At 54.5% G+C, this 20,428-nt stretch overlaps 1 protein-coding gene across 1 annotated transcript; it reads left to right on the top strand.

Annotated features, from left to right (window-relative positions):
- Window positions 1–6,212: 6,212 nt before the first annotated feature.
- Window positions 6,213–16,083, top strand: Bsg (basigin (Ok blood group)). Its single transcript, XM_042697252.1, has 8 exons — window positions 6,213–6,368; window positions 11,862–12,209; window positions 13,401–13,557; window positions 14,009–14,091; window positions 14,195–14,331; window positions 14,441–14,720; window positions 15,133–15,157; window positions 15,376–16,083. Exons 1-8 carry the CDS (start codon window positions 6,302–6,304, stop codon window positions 15,434–15,436), a joined length of 1,158 nt encoding a protein of 385 aa, XP_042553186.1. The 5' UTR covers window positions 6,213–6,301; the 3' UTR covers window positions 15,437–16,083.
- The last annotated feature ends 4,345 nt before the right edge of the window (window positions 16,084–20,428 follow it).

The following is a 20,428-nucleotide window of genomic DNA, read 5'->3' as shown; positions in this document are numbered from 1 at the left end:
CATCCCAGCTACCCAGGAGGCTGAGATCTGAAGACTGTGGTTCAAAATCCACCCAGGTAGGAAAGATCTGTAAGACTCTGATCTCCAATTAACCACCAAAAAGCTGGAAGTGGAAGATGGAAATGTGACTCAGTGGTAGAGCACCTGCCTTGAACAAAAAAAGCTCAGAGACAAACTAGGCCCTGATTTCAAGCCCCAAGATCAGCACGTGATAGAAAGGGAGAGAGAGAGAAACAAAAAGAAATAGAGGCAGAAATAGAGATAGAAACAGAGACAGTGCATACCTGTAATCCTAACCATTCAAGAAGTTCCAAACCAGCCCACGCAGGGTAGTCTGTGAATCCTTTATCTCTACTTATGCACCAAAAATCTGGAGTGGAGCTGTGACTCAAGTGGCAGAGCACCAGCCTTAAGTGAAAGCTAAGGGACAAGAGCCAGGCATAGAGCTCAAGCTCCAGAACCAGCATCAAAACAAAACAAAATAGAAAAGCTGGGCACTGATGGCTCACGCCTATAATCCTAGCTACTCAGGAGGCTGAGATCTGAGGATCACAGTTCAAAGCCAGCCCAGGCAAGAAAATCCATGAGACTCTTATCTCCAATAAACCAGAAAACTGGGAGTGGCACTGTGGCTCAAGTAATAGATTGCTAGCCTTGGGCTGAATTGCTGTGGGACAGCACCCAGACCCAGAGTTCAAGCCCCATGACCGACCAAAAAAGAGAAAAAAAAAGGAAAAAAAATAGAGAAATAGAGACAGATGGTATGGGAATGTGGCTTAGTGGTAGAACACTTGCCTAGCATGCATGAAGCCCTGGGTTCGATTCCACAGTACCACATATGGTGCTGGGGCTCAAGTGGTAGAGTGCTAGCCTTAAGCAAAAGAAACTAAGGGACAGTGCTCAGGCCCAGAGAAAGAAAGAAAAAGAAAGAAAGAGAGAGAGAGAAAGAAAGAAAGAAAAGGAAGGAGAGGAAAGAAAGAAAGAGAAGGAAGGAGAGGAAAGAAAGAAAGGAAAGAAAGAAAAGAAGGAAGGAAGGAAGGAAGGAGAAATAAAGAAAAATAGAGATAGAGGACCAGGTGCTGGTGCTGGTGGCTCATACCTGTAACTTACTTGGGAGGCTGAGATCTGAAGATCATGGTTCAAAAACAGTCTGTGCCCCCCATGAACCAGAGACTCCTTTTTTTTAAAAAAAAAAAATCCTATTTTTCCAGGTGCTGGTGGCTCACGCTTATAATCCTAGCTACTCAGGAGGCTGAGATCTGAGGATCACAGTTCAAAGCCAGCTCAGGCAACAAAGTCCATGAAACTCTTATGTCCAATAAACCACCAGAAAACCAGAAGTGTTATGGCTCAAGTAGTAGAGCACGCATCTTGAGCTGAAGAGCTGGGGGACAGAGCCTGGGCCCAGAGTTCAAGCCCCACGATCAAAAATAAAAATAAAAATCCTATTTTATATCACTATTAAGGAAAATGCTTTGCAATGTTTACACAATGAAGTAGCCAAGAGACTCTTCAATTAACCAGCAAAATACTTGGCTGGCAGGTATGTCTCAAATGGTAGAGAACCAACCATGAGTGAAAAGCTGAGAGAGCAGTACTGGCCCAAAAAACAAAATCATAAAATAAGGACAGAAGGAGATGGAGAAACAGAGAGAGGAAGAGGAGGCACACGTGCCGAGACAGAACCAAATCCTCCTAGCTAAGGAATCCAGGTGAAGGGCCACCGACCCCTCATTCACTGCAGTGATGTTATGATTTCTCTGCAGAGTGAGGACTTTCCAAGTAAACAGTTGGAAAAAGAAGAAAGCGCCTTCCTGGCATTTCCATTTATCAAATACCTGGACAACTGGTCAACTCTGTGAGGGCTCCCATGGCCCCCTGCCATTGCTTGGCCAATATATTAGTTCCTTAGAAGACACATGCTTTCAGGCTGGGAAGGTGGCTCAGTCGTAGAGTGCTTGCCTTGCATGCATGGGGCCCTGGGTTCGATTCCTCAGCACCACATAAGCAGAAAAAGCCAGAAGTTGCGCTGTAGCTCAAGTGTTAGAGCGCTAGCCTTGAGCTGAAGAGCTGAGGGACAGCGCCCAGGCCCAGAGTTCAGGCCGCACAACTGGCAAAAATAAAAAAGAAACATGCTTTCCTGAGCATGGAGAGGGAGAGGATCCCTGATGTGCAGCTGGAAGGCCTGGGAACCTGAGGATGATGGAGGATTTGGGGTGCACATGTAGTCTCTGTCGTTTTCCTGGGGGAAAGAAAAAATGAAAGCCAGGCATGGTGGCACAGGTCTTTAATCCCAGTACTTGGAGACTGAGGCAGGAGGATCTTGCGTTAAAGGCCAGCCAGAGATATAGCATAGCATGATACTTATCTCAAAAACAAAAAAAGCCAGGTACCAGTAGTTCAGGCCTGTAATCCCAGCTACCCAAGAGGCTGAGATCTGGGAATGGAGGTTTGAAGCCAGCCCAGGCGGTAAAGTCCATGAGACTCAACTCCAGTGAACCAGCAAAAAGCCGTAAGTGGAGATGTAGCTCAGGTAGTAGAGTGCCAGCCTTGAGTGAAAAGCTCAGAGGCGGGGCTGGGAAGGTGGCTCAGTGGTAGAGTGCTTGCCTTGCATGCCTGAGGCCCTGGGTTCGATTCCTCAGCACCACATAAGCAAAAAGCCGGGAGTGGCGCTGTGGCTCAAGTGGTAGAGCGCTAGCCTTAAGCTGAAGAGCTCAGGGACAGTGCCCAGGCCCAAAGTTCAGGGCCCATGACTGGACCCAAAAAAAAAAAAAAGCTCAGAGACAGTGCCCAGGGCCTGTGTTCAAGCCACAGTGCCAGCACCGCTTTCCCCCACCACACATAGACAAAAGTTGGAAAAGCATTTTAACTGTTGGTTTCAGCCAGGCTCAGAAGTTCATGCTTATCCCAGCTATTTGGGAAGCATAAGCAGGACAATGGTAGGCCGAGGCTTCCCCAGACAAAACTTTTGAGATCCTACGCAAAAATACCTAAAGCAAAAAAGCCTGATTTGAAGGCGAAGTGGTAGAGCACTTGCCTAACAAGCGCACAAGGCCCCGAATTCAAACCCCAGGAAATACATATGCAAACCCCAACATACATCTATAAATAACTTTTTATGTGTGTGTGTGACAGTCCTGGGGCTTGAACTCAGGGCCTGGGCTTTTGTGCGCCACAGTTCCACTTCCAACTCCTCCATGATTCATTGGAGGTAAGAATCTCCCAGACTTTTCTGCCTGGGCTGGCTTTGAACCACAAGCCTCAGATGTCAGTCTCCTGGATTATCTAGGATTCATGACACGAGGCCGCCAGCACCCGGCTGGCTCTTTTTCTTTTTACTCCCTTAAACCTGGTTAGTCCTGGAAGGCCGAGGTAGAGCAGAGAGCTGAGGAGAGCTGGCAGTCCCTAGGCTATGCAGGGATTATGGAAGGACTCCCAGGGAGGGGACCAGAAAACTAGATCTTGCCAGAGGAGGCAGGGCTTAAGTTTATACACAAAGCCTTCCTGACAGCCCTGAGATTTCTGAGGCCAGGCAGAGGGACACAGGGCAGGAATTCCTCCCAGCCTGGGTTGTTTATGACCTGGGGGCTTTGATGCCAGCTGGCTCTTCCCTGCTCAGCCCTCAATCTGCACGTAGCATCTCACTGTCCTCTGTGATTTTCAAGCTTGAAGGCCCCCGGGCTGGGGGCTCCCAGGATTGGGGCATAGCTACTCTCCCATGTACATGGGAGCCCTTTGCCAGCAAAGCCTGGCTCTTCATCACCAAGCTCTGTTCTTGGCTAGGATTGGATGGATTGGCATCTTACCCGGGCTTCTGCACTAAATGCCACCCTTACCCACAATGTATCCTCCTGTGCCCTCCCTCCCCACAACAGTCCACCCCTCCACTCACACAGGTGCTAAGGCCCTGCTCATATTGTCCTACTTACCCATACTAGGGATTGAACTCAGGGCCTGGGCACTCAGGGCCTGAGCTTTTTTGCTCAAGGTTAGCGCTCTACCACTTTGAACCCTAGCCTTACTTACAGTTTTGTGTTGGTTAATTGGAGATAAGAGTCTCAAGGACTTTCCTGCCTGTGCTGGTTTTGAACCGTGATCCTCAGCTCTCAGCCTCCTCAGTAGCTAGGATGACAGGCGTGAGCCACCATGCCCAGACTTATTGCCTCTTTCATAGCTGTGATGGTAGATATGTTCCACTACACCAGGCTTGTTGCTTGAGATGGAGGTCTCATTTTTGGGGCAAGCTAGCTTCAAACCATAATCCTCCTGATGTCTGCTTGCCGTTGATCATTTTAAATTGGGTTGCTTTTTTTTTTTTTTTAACCAGTCCTAGGACTTGAACTCAGGATCTAGACACTGGCCCTGAGCTGCTTTTGCTCAAGGTGAACACTCTACCACTTGAGCCACAGTGCCAATTACAGCCTTTTCTGAGTAGCTTACTGGAGATAAGAGTCTCACCAACTGACTTCCTGACCAGGCTGACTTCGAACTGTGATCCTCAGATCTCAGCCTCCTGAATAGCTAGTTTCCAGGCATGAACCAGTAGTGCAGGCATGGATACATTTCTTTTTGGACAGTATCACCCCTACCCTCGCTCTCTCCCAGTTTTCCCTGCCCTCTCGGTTCCCATACACCTCTGTGTAGCTTTTTTTTTATTCCAGTCCTGGAGCTTGAACTCAGAGCCTAGGCACTGTTCCTGAGCTTCAGCACTCTACATGAGCCACAGCACCACTTCCAGCTTTTTCTGTTTATGTGGTACCAAGGAATTGACCCAGGGCTTCATGCATGCCAGGCAGGCACTCTACAACTGAGCCACATTCTCATCCTCTATGTAGCTTTTCACCTTGTTTGTTGTAGTTGGTGGTGGTGGTTTTAGTTTGTGCTGGTACTGAAGCCTGAACTCAGGACCTCATGCTTTTTCTTGGCTTTTCCAATCAAGGTTAGCACCTGAGCCACAGCTCTATTTCTGGCCTTTTACTGGTTAATTGGAGATAAGAGTCTCAGGGACTTTTGTGTCCAGGCTGGCTTTGAACTGCAATCCTCAGAGCACAGCCTATTGAGTAGGATTACAAGCATGAACTACCATCACCCTTTTTTTTTTGGCCAGTCCTGGGACTTGAACTCAGGGCCTGAGCACTGTCCTTTAGTTTTTGTGCTTAGGTCTGGTGCGCTACTACTGGAGTCACAGCTCCACTTCTGTTTTTTTTGGTGGTTAATCAGAAATAAGAATCTCATGGACTTTCCTGCCTAGACTGGCTTGGAACTGGCATCCTTAGATCTCAGCCTCCTGAGTAGCTTGGACTGTAGGTGTGAACCACCAGTGCCCAGCCCTTCTTCTGTTTTTATTGTGATAAAATGTACATAAATTTGTTACCTCCTCCCGATCTTTTTCTAAAAAACACAAACCTTGATTTCACTCTTTTTTTGTCGGTCGTGTGGCCTGAACTCTGGGCCTGGGCACTGTCCCTTAGCTCTTCAGCTGAAAGCTAGTGCTCTACCAAAACCCACAAACCTGAGATCTCATGTCCAAAAATATACCATTTCGCCTTTTCCAGCCTGTAGCTGTGCACTGACTTGTAACCTTTAGAAATAAGGAGTGTACCTAGGTGGTGGTGGCGGCACACACCTGTAATCCTAGTTACTCAAGAGGCTGAGATCTGAGGATCGTGGTTTCAAACCAGCCTGGGCAGGAAAGTCCAGGAGACTCCAATTAACCAGCAAAAAGCTGGAAGTGAAACTACAGTTCAAGTGGTATGGCACCAACCTTGAGGGAAAATGTTAAGGGGCAGTGCTCAGATTCAGAGTTCAAGCCCCAGGACTGGCACAAAAGGGGAAAAAAGGTGTAATCTCCACCCTCAGTAGGCTGAGGCTGCAGCATCCGAATTCAAGGTCAACCTAGGCTACACCAGGGAGACTCACTTGCAATAATCAAAACAACAAGAAAGCAACCAGCCAGGCTTTGGCCCCGCCCTCGTTTCCCAGCAACCTCAGGTCCCACCTCCAGCCTCAGAGGCGGGGCCTGGGGGTCACGTGCCACAGCTGCGGCTCGACTTCCGGGCTTCTGTAGTGCAAGTCCGCTCTTTCCCTACCTCCCGCCACCGCCCTCCCGGGACTGGAGTACGTGCGTGCGCGCGCGTTCGCAGGAAATGGCGTCCGGCGCGCTCCTCTCTGTGACGTCACCGGCGTGCGCGCGCCCCGCCGCGCTTCGCCCTACTTATACCGCGGCGGCGGTGGCGAGCAGACATTCGGGCGGGCGTTGGGGTGACCGTTTTTACCTCTATCCTCCAAGTGGACCAGCATTATGGCGGCTGCCGTGTTTCTGGCTCTGAGCTTCGCGTTGCTGGGCATCCAAGAAGCAACCGCTACGGGTGAGGAGCGGGTTGGGGGGTCGCGGGGCCGCGAGGGGGGATTAAGGTCCGACTGGAGGAGGGGGCCCATCTTGGGGGCCGTGACCCGGCCGGAAAGGACCTTTGTTTGGGGGGGATCTCCACCGAGAGGACCGGGGTGAGAGGTCACTCTGGAGGTTCTGGGGAGAACACGTTGCCTGGTGGCGATCTTCTCTGGATTTGGAGGATCGAGCTCGAGGAGAGGACTCCTCGCCCTGGGGGGAGGGGGAGGGGGTGAAGAGGGGTCTGTGGGGGTTCTTGGGGAGCCACAGCGCCTGGGGGTGACACCCCCGAGGTTTGGGAAATTAGAGGGTGAAGACTGGATGAAAGCTTTCGCGTTGGATTGCGGGGTGTGTGTGGGGGGAATCCCCTACGGGTGGTGGTGGTGGTGCCAGATTTAGGAGTGACCCTCGGGGCCTCTAGGGGCAGCAGCCGTGCCTGGGGTAACATTGCTGAAGATGGAGGCTGCGGGCCTAGGGGTTGCCCTGGGCCTGAGGAGCCTCTGGAACCAGGGTGAACGGAAGCCACAGGCTTGGAGGTTCCTCACTGGGACCCAGCAGGGGAAGTCCGTGGTGTCCTTTGCCTCCAGGATGTACCTGGAGACAGAAGGTGAGCCGAGGGAGTTGCTGGGAGTGGCTCCGGTCAGGGATAAGGTCCCTAGCGTTTTGGGGGAAAGTTCCAGCCAGGTGTGTCCCGCCTGGGTGTGTGATCTGAAGCTACTGCCCACTTATTGACAATGATGATTTTCTGTGACCTGAGAGGCGAGGGGTGTTAGCCCTGCCCAGCCCCAACCCTTAGCCCAGGGCTTCCCAGGACTTTGGTCACAAACAACTCATCTACCCTTGCTCCTGGTCAGGGAAAAGGAGGCCCAAACCTGGGCATTTGAGGGGGGCTCTTTTGGGCTAAAGCCAGGGCTGGCTCTGGGCTGATCAGGTGCTTGCTTGGCCTGGGTCCACAGGCTGGATCCTGCAAGGCCTTGGGGGAGGCGGGGGAAGGGGAGTGGAGGGGACCCACGTGGTCAAGTAGTGCCAGAGTAAGAACTGGCCCATTCTGGAGCCCCTGCATGTGACCCTTGCTGGGACCTGTGCTGCCAGAGTACTGACCTCCTGCTGGGCCTGGTGCTGTCCTCCAGAAAGCCCCTGTTGTCCCCAGATGGACACTGGGTCTGTGTGCTCGGAAGTGGCCCTGGAGAGATTATCATTCTTGGTCGGATTTAGCCACATCTCAATCTGCACTCACACACTCATGCCCTGAGAGCCTCCTTCCAGTCTGGGCTTCACTGCCCTCTTACTTTACCTGATTGGAACACAAAGGGAGATGGTTCATCTCCTGCCTCTAAAAGTAGGAAACTGAGGCCCAGAAGGGGAGTCAGGTATTCAAGGTCACAGAGAGGTCATCCTGGCCTCCAGCTCGGAGCAGTTCAGTGCTGCCCAGTGGGCTGTACTTGCAGGTTGGGCTCCTTGGAGGGTGATCCAGAGCCGTTTTTACGGGAGAAAAGCCAGGTTGCCATCCTTTTGCTCCGCAGAGGTGTTTTCTTCATTTACTGGGGGCACCATTAAGATCTGGTTAAAGATTTATAGCGGCTGAGGATGAGAGGCATGCCTCAAGTGGTTGAGTGCCAGCCAGGAGTGAAAAAGCCAAGTGAGAGTATGAGCTCTGAGTTCAAGCCCTAGTACTAGCATAAAAAAAAAAAAGGAAGAAAGAAAGAAATGCAAGGCAGGTATTATTGACTCAAGTCTGTAATCCTAGCTACTTAGGAGGCTGAGATCTGAGGACTGCAATTCAAAGGCCAGCCCCAGCAGACAAATGCTGGAAGTGGAGGCATGGAGGCTCACATAGTGGAGCACCAGAAGTGAGCAAAAAAGCTAGATTGTGAGTTCAAGCCCCAGTGTTGGGATGGGGGGTATGTATATACACACATATATTGATAGTTAGGGAGCAGAGGGGTGGACCATGAGGTCAGGGTCTCAGGACAGGAGGGCATCCTGAGCTGAGGTGGCTGGGCCTTGGCAGAAGGGAGAAGGAGCTGCCCCTAGCAGAAGTTTCACTGGGTTACTCACCGGGTTACTGACCCACTTTCACATTTCTTTTTCCTATCCTGAGCATCTCTTAGGCGAAGGCCTTGATCCCATAGCTGGCTCTGGAGGGTAAGACAGGGCCCCGGGCAAAGTGGATGGAGAAGATAAGCTGGAGCCTAGGGAGTGGGGACGAGGCTGGAATTCCCTGGCCTTAGTAGCTTGGGCTCAGATTTTTTTTTTTTTTGGGTCCAGTTGTGGGGCCTGAACTCTGGGCCTGGGCGCTGTTCCTCAGCTCTTCAGCTCAAGGCTAGCGCTCTACCACTTGAGCCACAGCGCCACTTCCGGCTTTTTTCTTTTTGCTTATGTGGTGCTGAGGAATCGAACCCAGGGCCTCAGGCATGCAAGGCAAGCACTCTACCACTGAGCCACCTTCCCAGCCCTGGGCTCAGAATTTTTTTAATTTATTTTTGCCACAGGGCTTGAACTCAGGGCCTGCGTGCTGTCCCTGAGCTTTTTAACTCAAGGCTAGTACTCTACCACAGCTCCACTTCGAGTTTTCTGATGGTTAATTGGAGATAAGAGTCTCACGGACATTCCTGCGCAGACTGGCTTTGAACCACAACCCCTCAGATCTCAGCCTCCTGAGTAGTTAGAATTACCAGTGTGAGCCACCAGCACCCAGCAAGGCTCAGAGCTTTCCACTGTGGGCTAAGTGGGTAGAGCAACCTTCCCTGTCTTGCCCAGAGTCAAGCAGGGCTTCTGCCCACAAACAGCTCCTTCACAGATCTCACAGCTGTTTCCTGGGTATGACCACACAGATCTGGGGCCAGGGCACTTGGAGGCTGGGAAGTGTATTTTCCTTGCTCCAATCTGAGTGCCTGGAGTCATGGCCTGTCCTGTGTGGTGTGGACACGTCAGGCTCCTGTGTGTGAGGTGCTAGGACTTGAAGCCAGCCGTGCATGCGGGACTGAGTCACACGTGCTCCTCTTCTTCTCTCCGAGTGAGTAAGTGACTATGTTTGTCTCTCTGGGCCCCATGCTGAGGTGGGTGCCAGCCTGGCCGTGTAGAAGGAGGGTGTGGATTTGCAGGCTAGATCCCTCTTAAACCCTGAGCCTCAGGTGAACCAGGGTAAGAGGTCACTAGCATTCCAGAATATTCTCTCCTATTCCTGTCTCAGTGCCAAGGTAGATGGGGAGGAGAGAGCTGGGTGTGAGCTGCTCTTGGGGAGGGGCACCTTTGGTGCGGCTCTGGTTGCCCCATGGCCAGCCTGGCCTGGTGCTCCTCCAGGCTGCCAGTAGGCAGGGAGGAGGGCACTGTTTTTATTTAGACTAGGGTGACTGCTGGAGAATGTGGGTTTCAGATCATGTGTCCAGACTCCACTCTTGCCTTCACTAAGGTCCAGTAGTAAGGCCATGAGAGCACCTGGGACCGAGGCTATGTCCGGGCATGGCTGAGCCTGTGCTGGATGGGAGGAGATGGACAGGCCTCCTGGCATAGGGCCTTCATCAGGCCAGTGTTCCCCAGCGAAAGGGCTGGGGCAGGGACTATGAGATACATAGCCCTTATATGGACATGAGATGGGGGTAGCCTGTTGATCCTGCCATGACTTGCTGATCTTGCTGACTTGCCTAAAGCTGCTAGTTTTGCAATCAGAAATCTTGACTGAAGACATGTAGGTTCCTAGGAGGGCTCTTTCCCAAAAGAGTGGTAGTTAAAAAATCTCTGCTCCCCGGGCTCTGGGGCCTCAGGGCCAGCATGTGCCTGTGCCTGTGGCTCTGCATGTGGGGACCTGCCATCCACCTGGGTCCTGGGCAGGCACATGGAACTGAGTGCAGTTCTGAGGCCCTCTCTCCCTTGTTAGAATGTAGCCTAGGCTGCCTGGGACGCCCTCCTTTTCGTGATAGTGAGTGAACCTCAGTCTGGGAAGATGGCTTAGTGGTAGAGTGCTTGCCTAGCATGCATGAAGCCCTGGGTTCGATTCGGAAGTGGCACTGTGGCTCAAGTGCTAGCCTTGAGCAAAAGAAGCTCAGAGACAGTGCCCCGGCCCTAAGTTCAAGACTAGGATGGGAGAGAGAGAGAGAAGAGGAGAGGGGAGAGAGAGGGGGAGAGAGGGAGAGAGGAAGATTGACTCTTGGGTTGAAGCTGTGGCTCAAATGTTAGTAATCTGTCTAGTCAGTGAAGCTCAAGAGTTTACACTCCAGCACCACAGATAAAGGAAGGTAGCTCATGCCTATGATCCTAGCTACTCAGGAGGCTGAGATCTGAGGATCAAAGTTTGAAGTCAGCCTGGGCAGGAAAGTCCCTGAGATTTATCTTCACTTAACTACCAAAAGGCTGGAAGTGGAGCTGTGGCTTAAGTGATAGAACCAGTAGCCGTTAGCAGAAGAGCTCAGCAACAGCACCCAGGCCCTGAGTTCAAACCCCAGTACCACCATGGGGCTGAGGATGGGGTGGAAAGCTACAAGTGGCCAAGGCTAGGGACTTGGGGCTTATCTGCTTCATGTGTGGGTGTGGGGTGCCTGGCTTTTTGTCTACTTTTTTTTTTTTTTGCCAGTCCTGGGGCTTGAACTTAGGGCCCAGGCCCTGTCCCTGAGTCCCTGAGCTTCTTTTGCTCAAGGCTAGTATTCTACCACTTGAGCCATACCACCACTTTTGGCTTTTTCTGCTTATATGGTACTTAGGAATTGAACCCAGGGCTTCATTCATTCTAGGCAAGCACTCTACCACTAAGCCACATTCCCAACCCAAACTCAGGACTTTTTGCTCTCATTTGGCTTTTCCTGCTCACAGTTGGCACTCTGCCACTTGGGCCACACCACTTTCAGCTTTTTGCTGTTTATTCGGAGATCAGAGTCTTGCTCATTTGCTCAGGTTGGCTACAGATTGTGATTCTCAGATCTCAGCCTCTTGGAGTAGCTAGTTTGACAGGTGTGAGCCTGTGGCTCCCTCCCCGGTGTGGGTTTTAAAGTTGGATTTGCAACCAGGTGAACAGAGAGGCCGGTGCCCCGGCCAGCCTCCATGGTCCTGATCAGGAGCCAGGTGGAAGTCAGCATTGCCGGTGGGGTGCAAGTTTCCAGGCATCAGGATGACTGACCCACCTGGTGTCAAGTGTGTTCATTTTGAAGCTGGAGGTGATCTAAGAAACTGTGCTGTCAAAAGTCCCTGGTCCCCATGTGATTCACACTGGGTGGGATCCAGGGGACACCCTCCAGGGTCTCTTGGGTACTTCCTAGAGCACAGGCACGCTGCTTTCCTGTCTTAACTATGTCTAACAGCTGCTTTCCCCTAACTATGCCTCAGCTTCTCCCACAGGCTGAAGGGAAGCGAATCTCCCTGAAGGCAGCCCTGGGCTGGGCCTCTGCACTCAGCTCCTGAGGAATGGTCACCTCAGCCAGTGCTGGCCTTTCCTGGCCCCACAGTTCCCCCGTAATAACAGGGTACTAACTCTTTCCTGTAGCCGGCTTCATCCAAGCGCCACTGTCCCAGGAGGGGTTGGTAGGGGGCAGTGTGGCCCTCCACTGCGAGGCTGTGGGCAGACCTGTCCCCGAGATCCAGTGGTGGTTTGAAGGGAATAGTCCCAACGACACCTCCTACCAGCTCTGGGATGGCGCCCGGCTGGACCGTGTCCACATCCACGCCACCTATCACCAGCATGCGGCCAGCAGCCTATCCATCGACAAGCTCAGCGCGGAGGACGCGGGCACCTATGAGTGTCGGGCCAACAACGACCCCAACCGCAACCACCTGACTCTGACACCCAGGGTCAGGTGGGTCCGTGCTCAGGCGAGCGTGGTGGTCCTCAAACGTGAGTGGCCAGGGTACTTGGCCTCTGTTTCCCTTTTGTGCCACCCGGCCCTGGCTCCTGCTTCATAGAATATCCAGATGCTGCCCTGGCCAGCTCTCCACCCTTCTCCTACAAAGGGCTCCACTCCTATGGACCAGGGCCTGTGGTCTAGACCTGGTGGCCTCAGCATTTGGCCTGGCTAGGGTGCTGGCAGGCCCTGCCCCTTTGCAGGTGGGTCCCTAGTCCCTCCCCCTCGGCCCTCCATCCTGTTCCTCAAGCACCTGCTGGGCCCCTCTGTGGCTGGCTGGTCCATCACCCTGTGCACTTGTCCAGTGGCTCTGGGATCTGTCATCCAGAATGGTCACATGCGCCTAGCCTGTGGTGTCTTGCCACGTTCAGCCAGGAACAAGGTCCTCCAGCCTTGTGAGGCTTCTCAGCTTCCAGGTTTAAATGATGATCAGATTGGATTCCTAAAGGGAATGCTCTCAGCTGGTCAAGAGGTTGGCTCTATTGGAAAGTGGTGATCTGGCTCCAGTGGTTCATGCCTGTAATCCTAGCTACTACTCAGGAGGTTGAGATCTGAGGATCATGGTTTGAAGCTGGCCTGAGCAGGGAAGTCTGAGACTTTACTCCATTCAACCACCAAAAGGCTGGAAGCACCAAATGAGAGTGCTAGCCTTGAGCAAAAAAAAAGAAAAAGACAAGCTCCAGTGGAGCACCCAGGCCTTTCAGTTCAAGCCCTAGGACTGGCACCAAACAAACAAAGCAGTCAGATCAGGGCCTAAAGCACCATGTGGCAGTGGCCTATCTTGAGACAGAAGTTCCAGTTTGTGTAGGCCAGCGCAGCAGGTTGATGCCTGGTCCTATAGGTAGATCCACAGCCTCTACCCTGGACCTTACCTGTCCTGCCCTGTCCTGTCCAGTGCCCTCCTGCTCCAGCTATCTCTGCCCCTGCACTCCGGATGCCTGGCTGGCCCGCCCGCCCGTCCACCGTCCGTCTCCCCTGTGCCTGGGTCCTTCTGGATAGTGTTGGTGTGCCTACACCAGATCTGAGAGAAGCTTGCCTCAAGCTAACCTGCAGCTGTGGGGAGAGGCTTTGACACAGGGGTGGTCTCTGGGCCTTGGACCACTGAGGCTCCCAACTGGATGAGGACAGTGCAGGCTGTGGGGGCAAGCCCCGTGCCTAGTGCTGACCTCACTTTGGCTTCCCAGCGGGCACCATCGAGACCTTTGTGGAGAACTACAATTCCAAGATACGCCTTACCTGCACCCTAAATCAGAGCTCCATAGAGATTGTCGGCCACCGGTGGATGCGAGGCAATAAGGTGGTGAAGGAGGACACACTGTCCGGGCTGACCACCGAGTTTGAGTGAGTGACCAGGGAGGCCAGCAGGGGGCTCTCGTGGGTGGGCTTGAGGGGTGGCTCTGAAAGCCAAGGGGCATCTGGGGCCTGGAGGGCAGGGCCTGGGAGTTCTCAGGACACTCTTAGTGCCCCGTGCACGCAGGAAGCGTCAATGGCTTTGTGTTTGGAACAGAAAAGCAAAGCTTGGTGTCTGTCTCACTCAGCCCCAATCCCATGGTGGCCAGTCCTGGGCTTCATTGGGGCTCCAGCAGGCAGAGTGTGCACAGAGCCCTTTTAACAGTCCTCAAATGGGGAGGGGGGCTGCCTCTCTTATGTGTCCCTGGTGGGGTCACCACCAAATGGCCTCGCTGGGGCTCCACTGAGGCCTGAGCTTATCCAGACCAGTGCAGTTGTGTCACAAGGAAGAAGTAGAGGCCCATGTGGAGCCTCCAGCCTCACCAGTGTGCTTTGCTTACAGAGTGGACAAGGAGGAGACCGGCATGGGCAACTACTTCTGTGTCTTCCTTCCGGAGCCCACGGGCAAGGGGGAGTTCATATTGTGTGAGCTTGGGGCTAGGTGTGCCTTGAACCGGCTGGGACTGGCAGGCTGGGCTGTGGGTGACCTGCAGGCCTGGCGTCAGCTTCCTTCCTTCCTTCTCTCCAGTGCCCCCCAATGTCACGGCTGTGAAAAAATCAACGCATGGTGAGGAGGGGACAACGATCACAATTGTGTGTAAAGCACTTTCCAAACTTCCACTCTTGTATTGGACCTGGCACAAGGTGGTTGATTCCGACAGTGAGGTGAGCACCTGTAACTGGGGTCACGGAAGAGCCCACAGTTGTGCATGAGGATATGAGGGGTCCTCCTTGGTCCTGACGAGCCTCCACACACAACCCCCCCTCCCCCCAGATCATCGTTAGTGACAAGAAGAAGTTCTTCGTGAACTCCACGGGGCAGGAGACACGCCTGACCATCTATAACCTGGACCCAAGCACCGACCCTGGCTCTTACCTGTGCAATGGCACTAACTCAGAGGGCAGTGGTTGGGAGACAATTACGTTGCGTGTGCACAGCCACCTGGCTGCCCTCTGGCCTTTCCTGGGCATTGTGGCCGAGGTCCTGGTGCTGCTCATCATAATCTTCATCTGTGAGAAGCGACAGAAGTCCAGCCATGGTGCAGATGCAGATGGTGAGTGGCCCTGAGAAGAAGCAGAGCTAGCGGGGTCCCCTTGGCTAGGTATAGTGGCAGCAGTGTGGACCTTAGGGCTTCAAGTGCTATCCCGGAGTAACAAGGTGTATGACACATTACCACCATCCCCACCCCCAGTTCCCTAACCTCACCTCTCTGCTCCCTCCCTTGGCTGCAAGCAGGCGTCCTCCATGATCAGTGCTATTCTTGCCACTTGGGGTGGCGGGTGGGCCAGCAGCATGTAGCCTCTGCACAGTTCCTGGAGGCTGGGCGGGGCGAGCACACAGCCATGCTGCCGTGGCTCGTGTTAGACCGCGCTTCGGCAGGACCCTGGGTCAGGCTGCTGTGCCCGGCACGCTGCAGGCCTACACTGATGCCTGTTCTCTCTCTTCCATGTGGCTGCACATCACAGAAGATGAACTGGGCTCTGCACCACTGTAAGTCCCTCATGAGAGGTATTGGGGTACCCAAGGGCCCCTCTTCACTGGGAGGGGGCAGGGGGAGAGATCTGTTCACCTTTGGTTTCCATGGATCCACCCTCCATGAGGGAGGACCTCAGTGGGTCCTGGCCAGGTAGGTGCTGCTGAGCAGTCACGAGGTCAGAGCTGGCCCCAGCATGCCTGCGCCATGTTGAGGCCCTGCCCTGTGTCCCCAGGAAGAGCAGCGGGCACAGCCTGGACAAAGACAAGAACGTCCGCCAGAGGAGCACCAGCTGAGCAGGTGTGCGGCGAGGCCGGGGCCCGGGGCCCGGGGCCTGGGGCACTGGTCAAGGACCAGAGCCACCCGCCTGGAGCCTGGCATCTGCGTCCCACCTCCCACAGGACTCCTTCCCGTGTTTGCCAAATTTCACATCCTCTCTCCTCCGAGAAAAGCCACCCGGCAAAAGCACATAGCTGTAGCCCTCACTGAGTTCCTCCTCCAGATCCTCTTCCACTAAATGAGGCTCTTCCACCCGGAGGGTTTTCCTTTGTAAAGATGCCACTAGAGCCCCAGGTGGTCAGTGTGTCCCTGAGTCTCCAGGGTGGGTATGCAGGGTTGGGGCCTTGCCCTGGGGGGCAGGCCAGGCCAGTGCCCGTCTGAAGCTGGCACTGTCTGGCCACACCTGTGCTCTCATTTTCTCCTGAAGGCCACGGTCTGTTTCAAGCCCAGTAGGAGCCGAGTGAGTCTCTGACCTCATGGCGGAGGGCCCCACTCACTTGCTTTTAGGGTGATCCATTCACTGCTCCCCGGTGATCTCAGGCCCCTCCCAATGTCTGTGTGCCCAGGACCAGAACTGCAGAAGTGCTCATCTCCGTGGACATCCTTTGGGCCTCCTGGGACCCCCAATCCCCAGCTGGCACAATAAAGACTGACTTCACCTGTCTGAGTCCACCTCTGCTATGAGGCAGTGGGGTATGGGATGGGTCTGGGACTGGTAAGCCAGGTGCCCCCCCACACTCAGCAGGCAGGGGAGGGGTTTGTGGCCTGCATTGATAGTTTTGCTGTCCAAGAGAAGGTGGCGGAGGCTGTGAAGCCCAGGGCAGGACTGGGCAGGACTGAGCAGTAATTTCCAAAGAGCCTGTTGAGTCTTGATTGAATTTTGGGCCTGAGTCTGACAGCCCTCCCCTCAGCACTGCAAGGTGGGCCCTGGGTGGTGGGTAGCGGAGGCAGTGGAGCCCTCCTGCCAGCCTAGGACTTGCCCACATACCCCACAGGGAGCCACTTTGGCATGTCCTACAGCCTCTAGTCCTGGGACTCAGGGCTGAGGCTCAGGAAGACAGGGCAACACCTGTGGTAAGTTGGCCACCTCCCTACCATATGCCAAACAAATACAGCAACAAGGAACAAGCAAGGCGCAAGGTTGGAATGGGAGGGGGGGGGGGCGGTGCCAGAGCTCCAAGGGTAGAGAAGGGTAGGTTCCAAAAGGAAATGGGACAGTGTGGGCCTCACAGGACCCTTGGCCAAGGAGACCTCATCCAGACCCGAGCCTAGCCTCCTTTAAGTCATTGCACTGTGTTGAGGTGCTGTAGAAGGATCAGGGAGTGGGGGACGAGGGAAGAGTCCCCAAAATTCCTGGCCCATGTCCGCTGCCCTGAAAGATGCCACCACCTCACTTTACCAAGGAAGAATTGGGATGGACCATGTCTGGGGTGGCTATGACCCTGTGGTTCCCCACAGCAGCCACTAGAGGGTGCCATGCCCTTAGGCTGAGAGTTGTAGAGTCTTGGGGGGGAGGGGGTGGGCCCATAACTTAGGTTGCCCAGCAGGGACTCAGGCCCTGCATCTGCTACTGGACACACCTGAGCCCCCCTGCCTGCCTGCCTGCCTCTGACCTGGGAGAGCAAGGAGGAATCTCAGGTTTGGAGGCCCATGGTTCCACCCACTACTATGTCTGCTTAGTAGTCCATGAATTTACGTAGTGGATTGGGCACCTGAGGTATACCTGGAGCTGGAGATTGTGCATGAGCAGGAAGGGGGCTTGGTGAAGGGCAGCCAGCACTTGTGCAAGGCCTGTGAGTGAGCACACGCACATCCCGTGTAGAGGTGGTGCCCCCAGCTGGGAGCACTGTCCCAGCCCCTGTGCTGGCTCTCAGAGGGCATGTGCAGGGGCTGGGCAGGGTGGCCTTGGGAAGGGTGGGGAGTGGGAGCCAGAGAGGCCTTCCAATGTTAGTTTGCACATGGGAATGAAAACGCCTACAGCAGCGCCACCCCGCACCCAGCACTTCATGAGCACCTGTATGGTGCAGCCCCAGGACCAGTGTCGCTAGGGCACAGAGGTGGCTGTCACTCACCAAATTTTGGTGGCAACCTGCTGACACCTGCCTCAGATGAGACGAGGTCTGAGGCATTCAGGAAGCAGTAACCAAAATCCCCAGAGGGAGCTGCGGCGTTCGAGTCCCAGCCTCCAGTGTACAGAGAAGGGCAGGGCCAGGCGGCCCTTGGACAAACAAGGGCTTATTCATGGTCCAGGACTGGACACTGGGCCCAACAGCTGGCTGCTGGCTTCCAACCTACCCCCACCCAGGAAGAGGCCCCTGTTCCCTCCATCTGGGCTGGGGAGGAAGCCAAGGTCCAGGAAAGCAAGAGATTTGGGGGCTCCTGGTTGTGCATGCAGGGTGGGATTGAGGCACAATAGCATCCAAGCCTGCTTACTGTTGGATTTTTTGTTTTTTTTTTGCCAGTCCTGGGGCTTGAACTCTAGGCCTGGGCACTGTCCCTGACTGTCTTTAGCTCAAGGCTAGCACTCTACCACTTGAGCCACAGAGCCACTCCTGGCTTTCTTGAGTAGTTTATTGGAGATAGAGTGTCATAGAGTTTCTTGCCCAGGCTGCCTTCCAACCGTGAACCCTAGATCGCAGCCTCCTGGGCCCAGCTCCACTCACTGTTAAAATGCTGGGGTGGGAAAATCACCTATCTACTCTGCTCAGATGATGTCCTGTGGGTGTGTCAACCCAGGAATGACCCCCTTTCCCAAGCCCCAGTACCCCCAAGGCACCAGTCTTGCCAGAGAGGACTGTTGAATATCACCTCAAGCTTCCTGTCTTCCAGTTCTTTAGTTTTTTCCACTCCAAAGGCCCACATCCTGTGAGCCTCCACCGCCAGCCTCAGACCCTGAACCACAGAAAGTCTTGCAGGGGCAGGTATGGCTGGGAGGGCACAGAAATCCCTTGAGGAGGCTCTGCTTCAGAGAGCAGGTCTGACCCCAGGGCCTTGTTGTGGCCACACCAAGTCCAGAGATGGACAGAGTTTTCTTCCAAAAAGTATTTTATACCAGAACTTGAACTTAGGGCCTTACTCTCTTCCCCTGCCTTTTTCATTCCAGGCTGAGCTATATCTCCACTGCCAGCTTTTTGCTCATTAACTGGAAATGAGTCTCATGGGTTTTTCTTTTTTGGCCCTGGCTGACTAGCTAGGATTACAGCATGAGACACTAGCACCAGTGATGATGATTTTAGGCAACAGTGTGGACCTAGAGTCTGCAGATCAAACTCTGCCTGCTAACTGCCAACCCTGGCTGTAGATCTCCATGCTCCGTGTACAAGTCCTGGAGATAAGGGCCCTGCCTGGCCCAAACTGCTTTTCCAGATGTTCCTTGCAGAAGTCCAGGGGACAGTGGGCAAAGCTTCCCTACTTGTGGTCTCAGATAAAGGCCTTCTCCTTCCCCTTCTCTGTACTTCCCAACCTCCCTGAGACAGGATATCTGTGGAATGTCATACTCACCGTGATTATCTTTTGTCTCTGCCAGTTGGACTGTCCCATTCTGAATATCCAACCCCTGAATGAGGTGCTTAAGGACTCGGTTAGATAAATGGTGCTTTGGTCTGGGCAGGTGCTGGACTTGAGTAGCTGGAGGCCAGTCCCCTAGTTCACTGGTGACATCTGGCCCAGGGGTCCTGATCCAAGGAGCAGGTCTCCCACCAAGCTGCAGAGAGGGACGTGGAGTCCTGAGTTCAGCATCCTCAGGTATTGTCTGCTGGGCTTGGTGAATCCTAAGACAGCTAGAGGACTGGCCGCCTCCTCACCGGCCCAGCCATAAACCCTGGGGCTCTGGCAACCTGCCCAGCCTGACATCTTCCCAGGGCGAACATAAAAGGTCTCCCTTCAGCCGGAACACGCATTTACCCTGGGGCGGGGTAGAGCTTGGCCCAGCCAATGCCAACTCTGCCTAGTGGTGGCATCAGAGGTGCTTGTGGGGGTCTTTGGAGGCCTCTGGATGGGGCAGACTGGCAGAGGTAAGAGGTGGCAGCTCGCTCTGTCCACTCACTGTCAAATGAGGGCACAGCAGAGCAGGGCCTACCCCGTCACTATGGACACCTGCTGTGGGCAGAGACAAGTCACATCTCTCCCCCTCCTGGCCTGAATGGCCCCGTGGGCAGCGGGCACCCAATAGACACGTCATCACTGGATGAATCAGACCAGAAACTGAAAGCTGGAGGGTCCTGGAAGGGCCAGGGGAGTTCGTGTGCGGGGTGTGTGGGGAGGGCGGGGGTGCTCCTAGAACGGCTCAGGTGGTCCCTGGGGAATCTAGGAGGGTTCAGAGGGCAACCAGGTTGGGAGGGCCTAGAAAGGTCTTGGAGCCTCCTTCCTAGGCTGCGATTTCCTTCCTTCCACTTCTGAGCTGTCCTCCTCTCCCCGGCCCCTCTCATGACACCCTTCCCCCACTCTGGTGGAGCTGGGGAAGATGGGGGCTAGGGCGGGGCCTCCGTGTCACTTGGCATTAGTAACGTTGCAGCCAACTCCAGCCCAGAGCAGGGGGGAGCCCTTGTCTCCCCAGGGCTAGGACCTGATCCAGGGGGCAGGGAGGAGGACGTGGAGTGCGGAGGCAGTGGTTCCCCTGGGAGCCCCAAAGCCCACCAAATCATCAGGACAGCCCACCCCCGCCCCCACTCCAGGGCACCATTTGGGGATGGGGTCGCCAGGGCCTCAGGGAGGTCTTTTCTTTCTGGGCTGGGTCTTAGTTTCCCCATCTGCAGACTAGACCCAGAAGGTAGCCCTGCCCTGCCCGGCCCCTCCCCACAACACTCAAGGGTCTTAATCCAGGACCAGCAAGCTGCGGGATGCAGCCAGGACCTGGAGGCCTTTACATACAAGCATCGTTTTATTATGGAAATGTTGCACCTCGGGACGGGAAGGCGGGCGGCTCCCGCGCGGGGGCGGTGCGGTCTCCCGGCCACGGCCGTCCCTCCGCGGTGCGCTCCGGACAGCTGGAGCGCGAGGCGCGAAGTGTC

Source organism: Dipodomys spectabilis, unplaced genomic scaffold, assembly GCF_019054845.1.
Source record: "Dipodomys spectabilis isolate Male_0828 unplaced genomic scaffold, ASM1905484v1 ptg000215l, whole genome shotgun sequence".
Lineage (NCBI taxonomy): Eukaryota > Metazoa > Chordata > Mammalia > Rodentia > Heteromyidae > Dipodomys > Dipodomys spectabilis.
The sequence above is the reverse complement of the archived record's forward strand: the minus strand, read 5'-3'. Positions and strand labels throughout refer to the sequence as shown.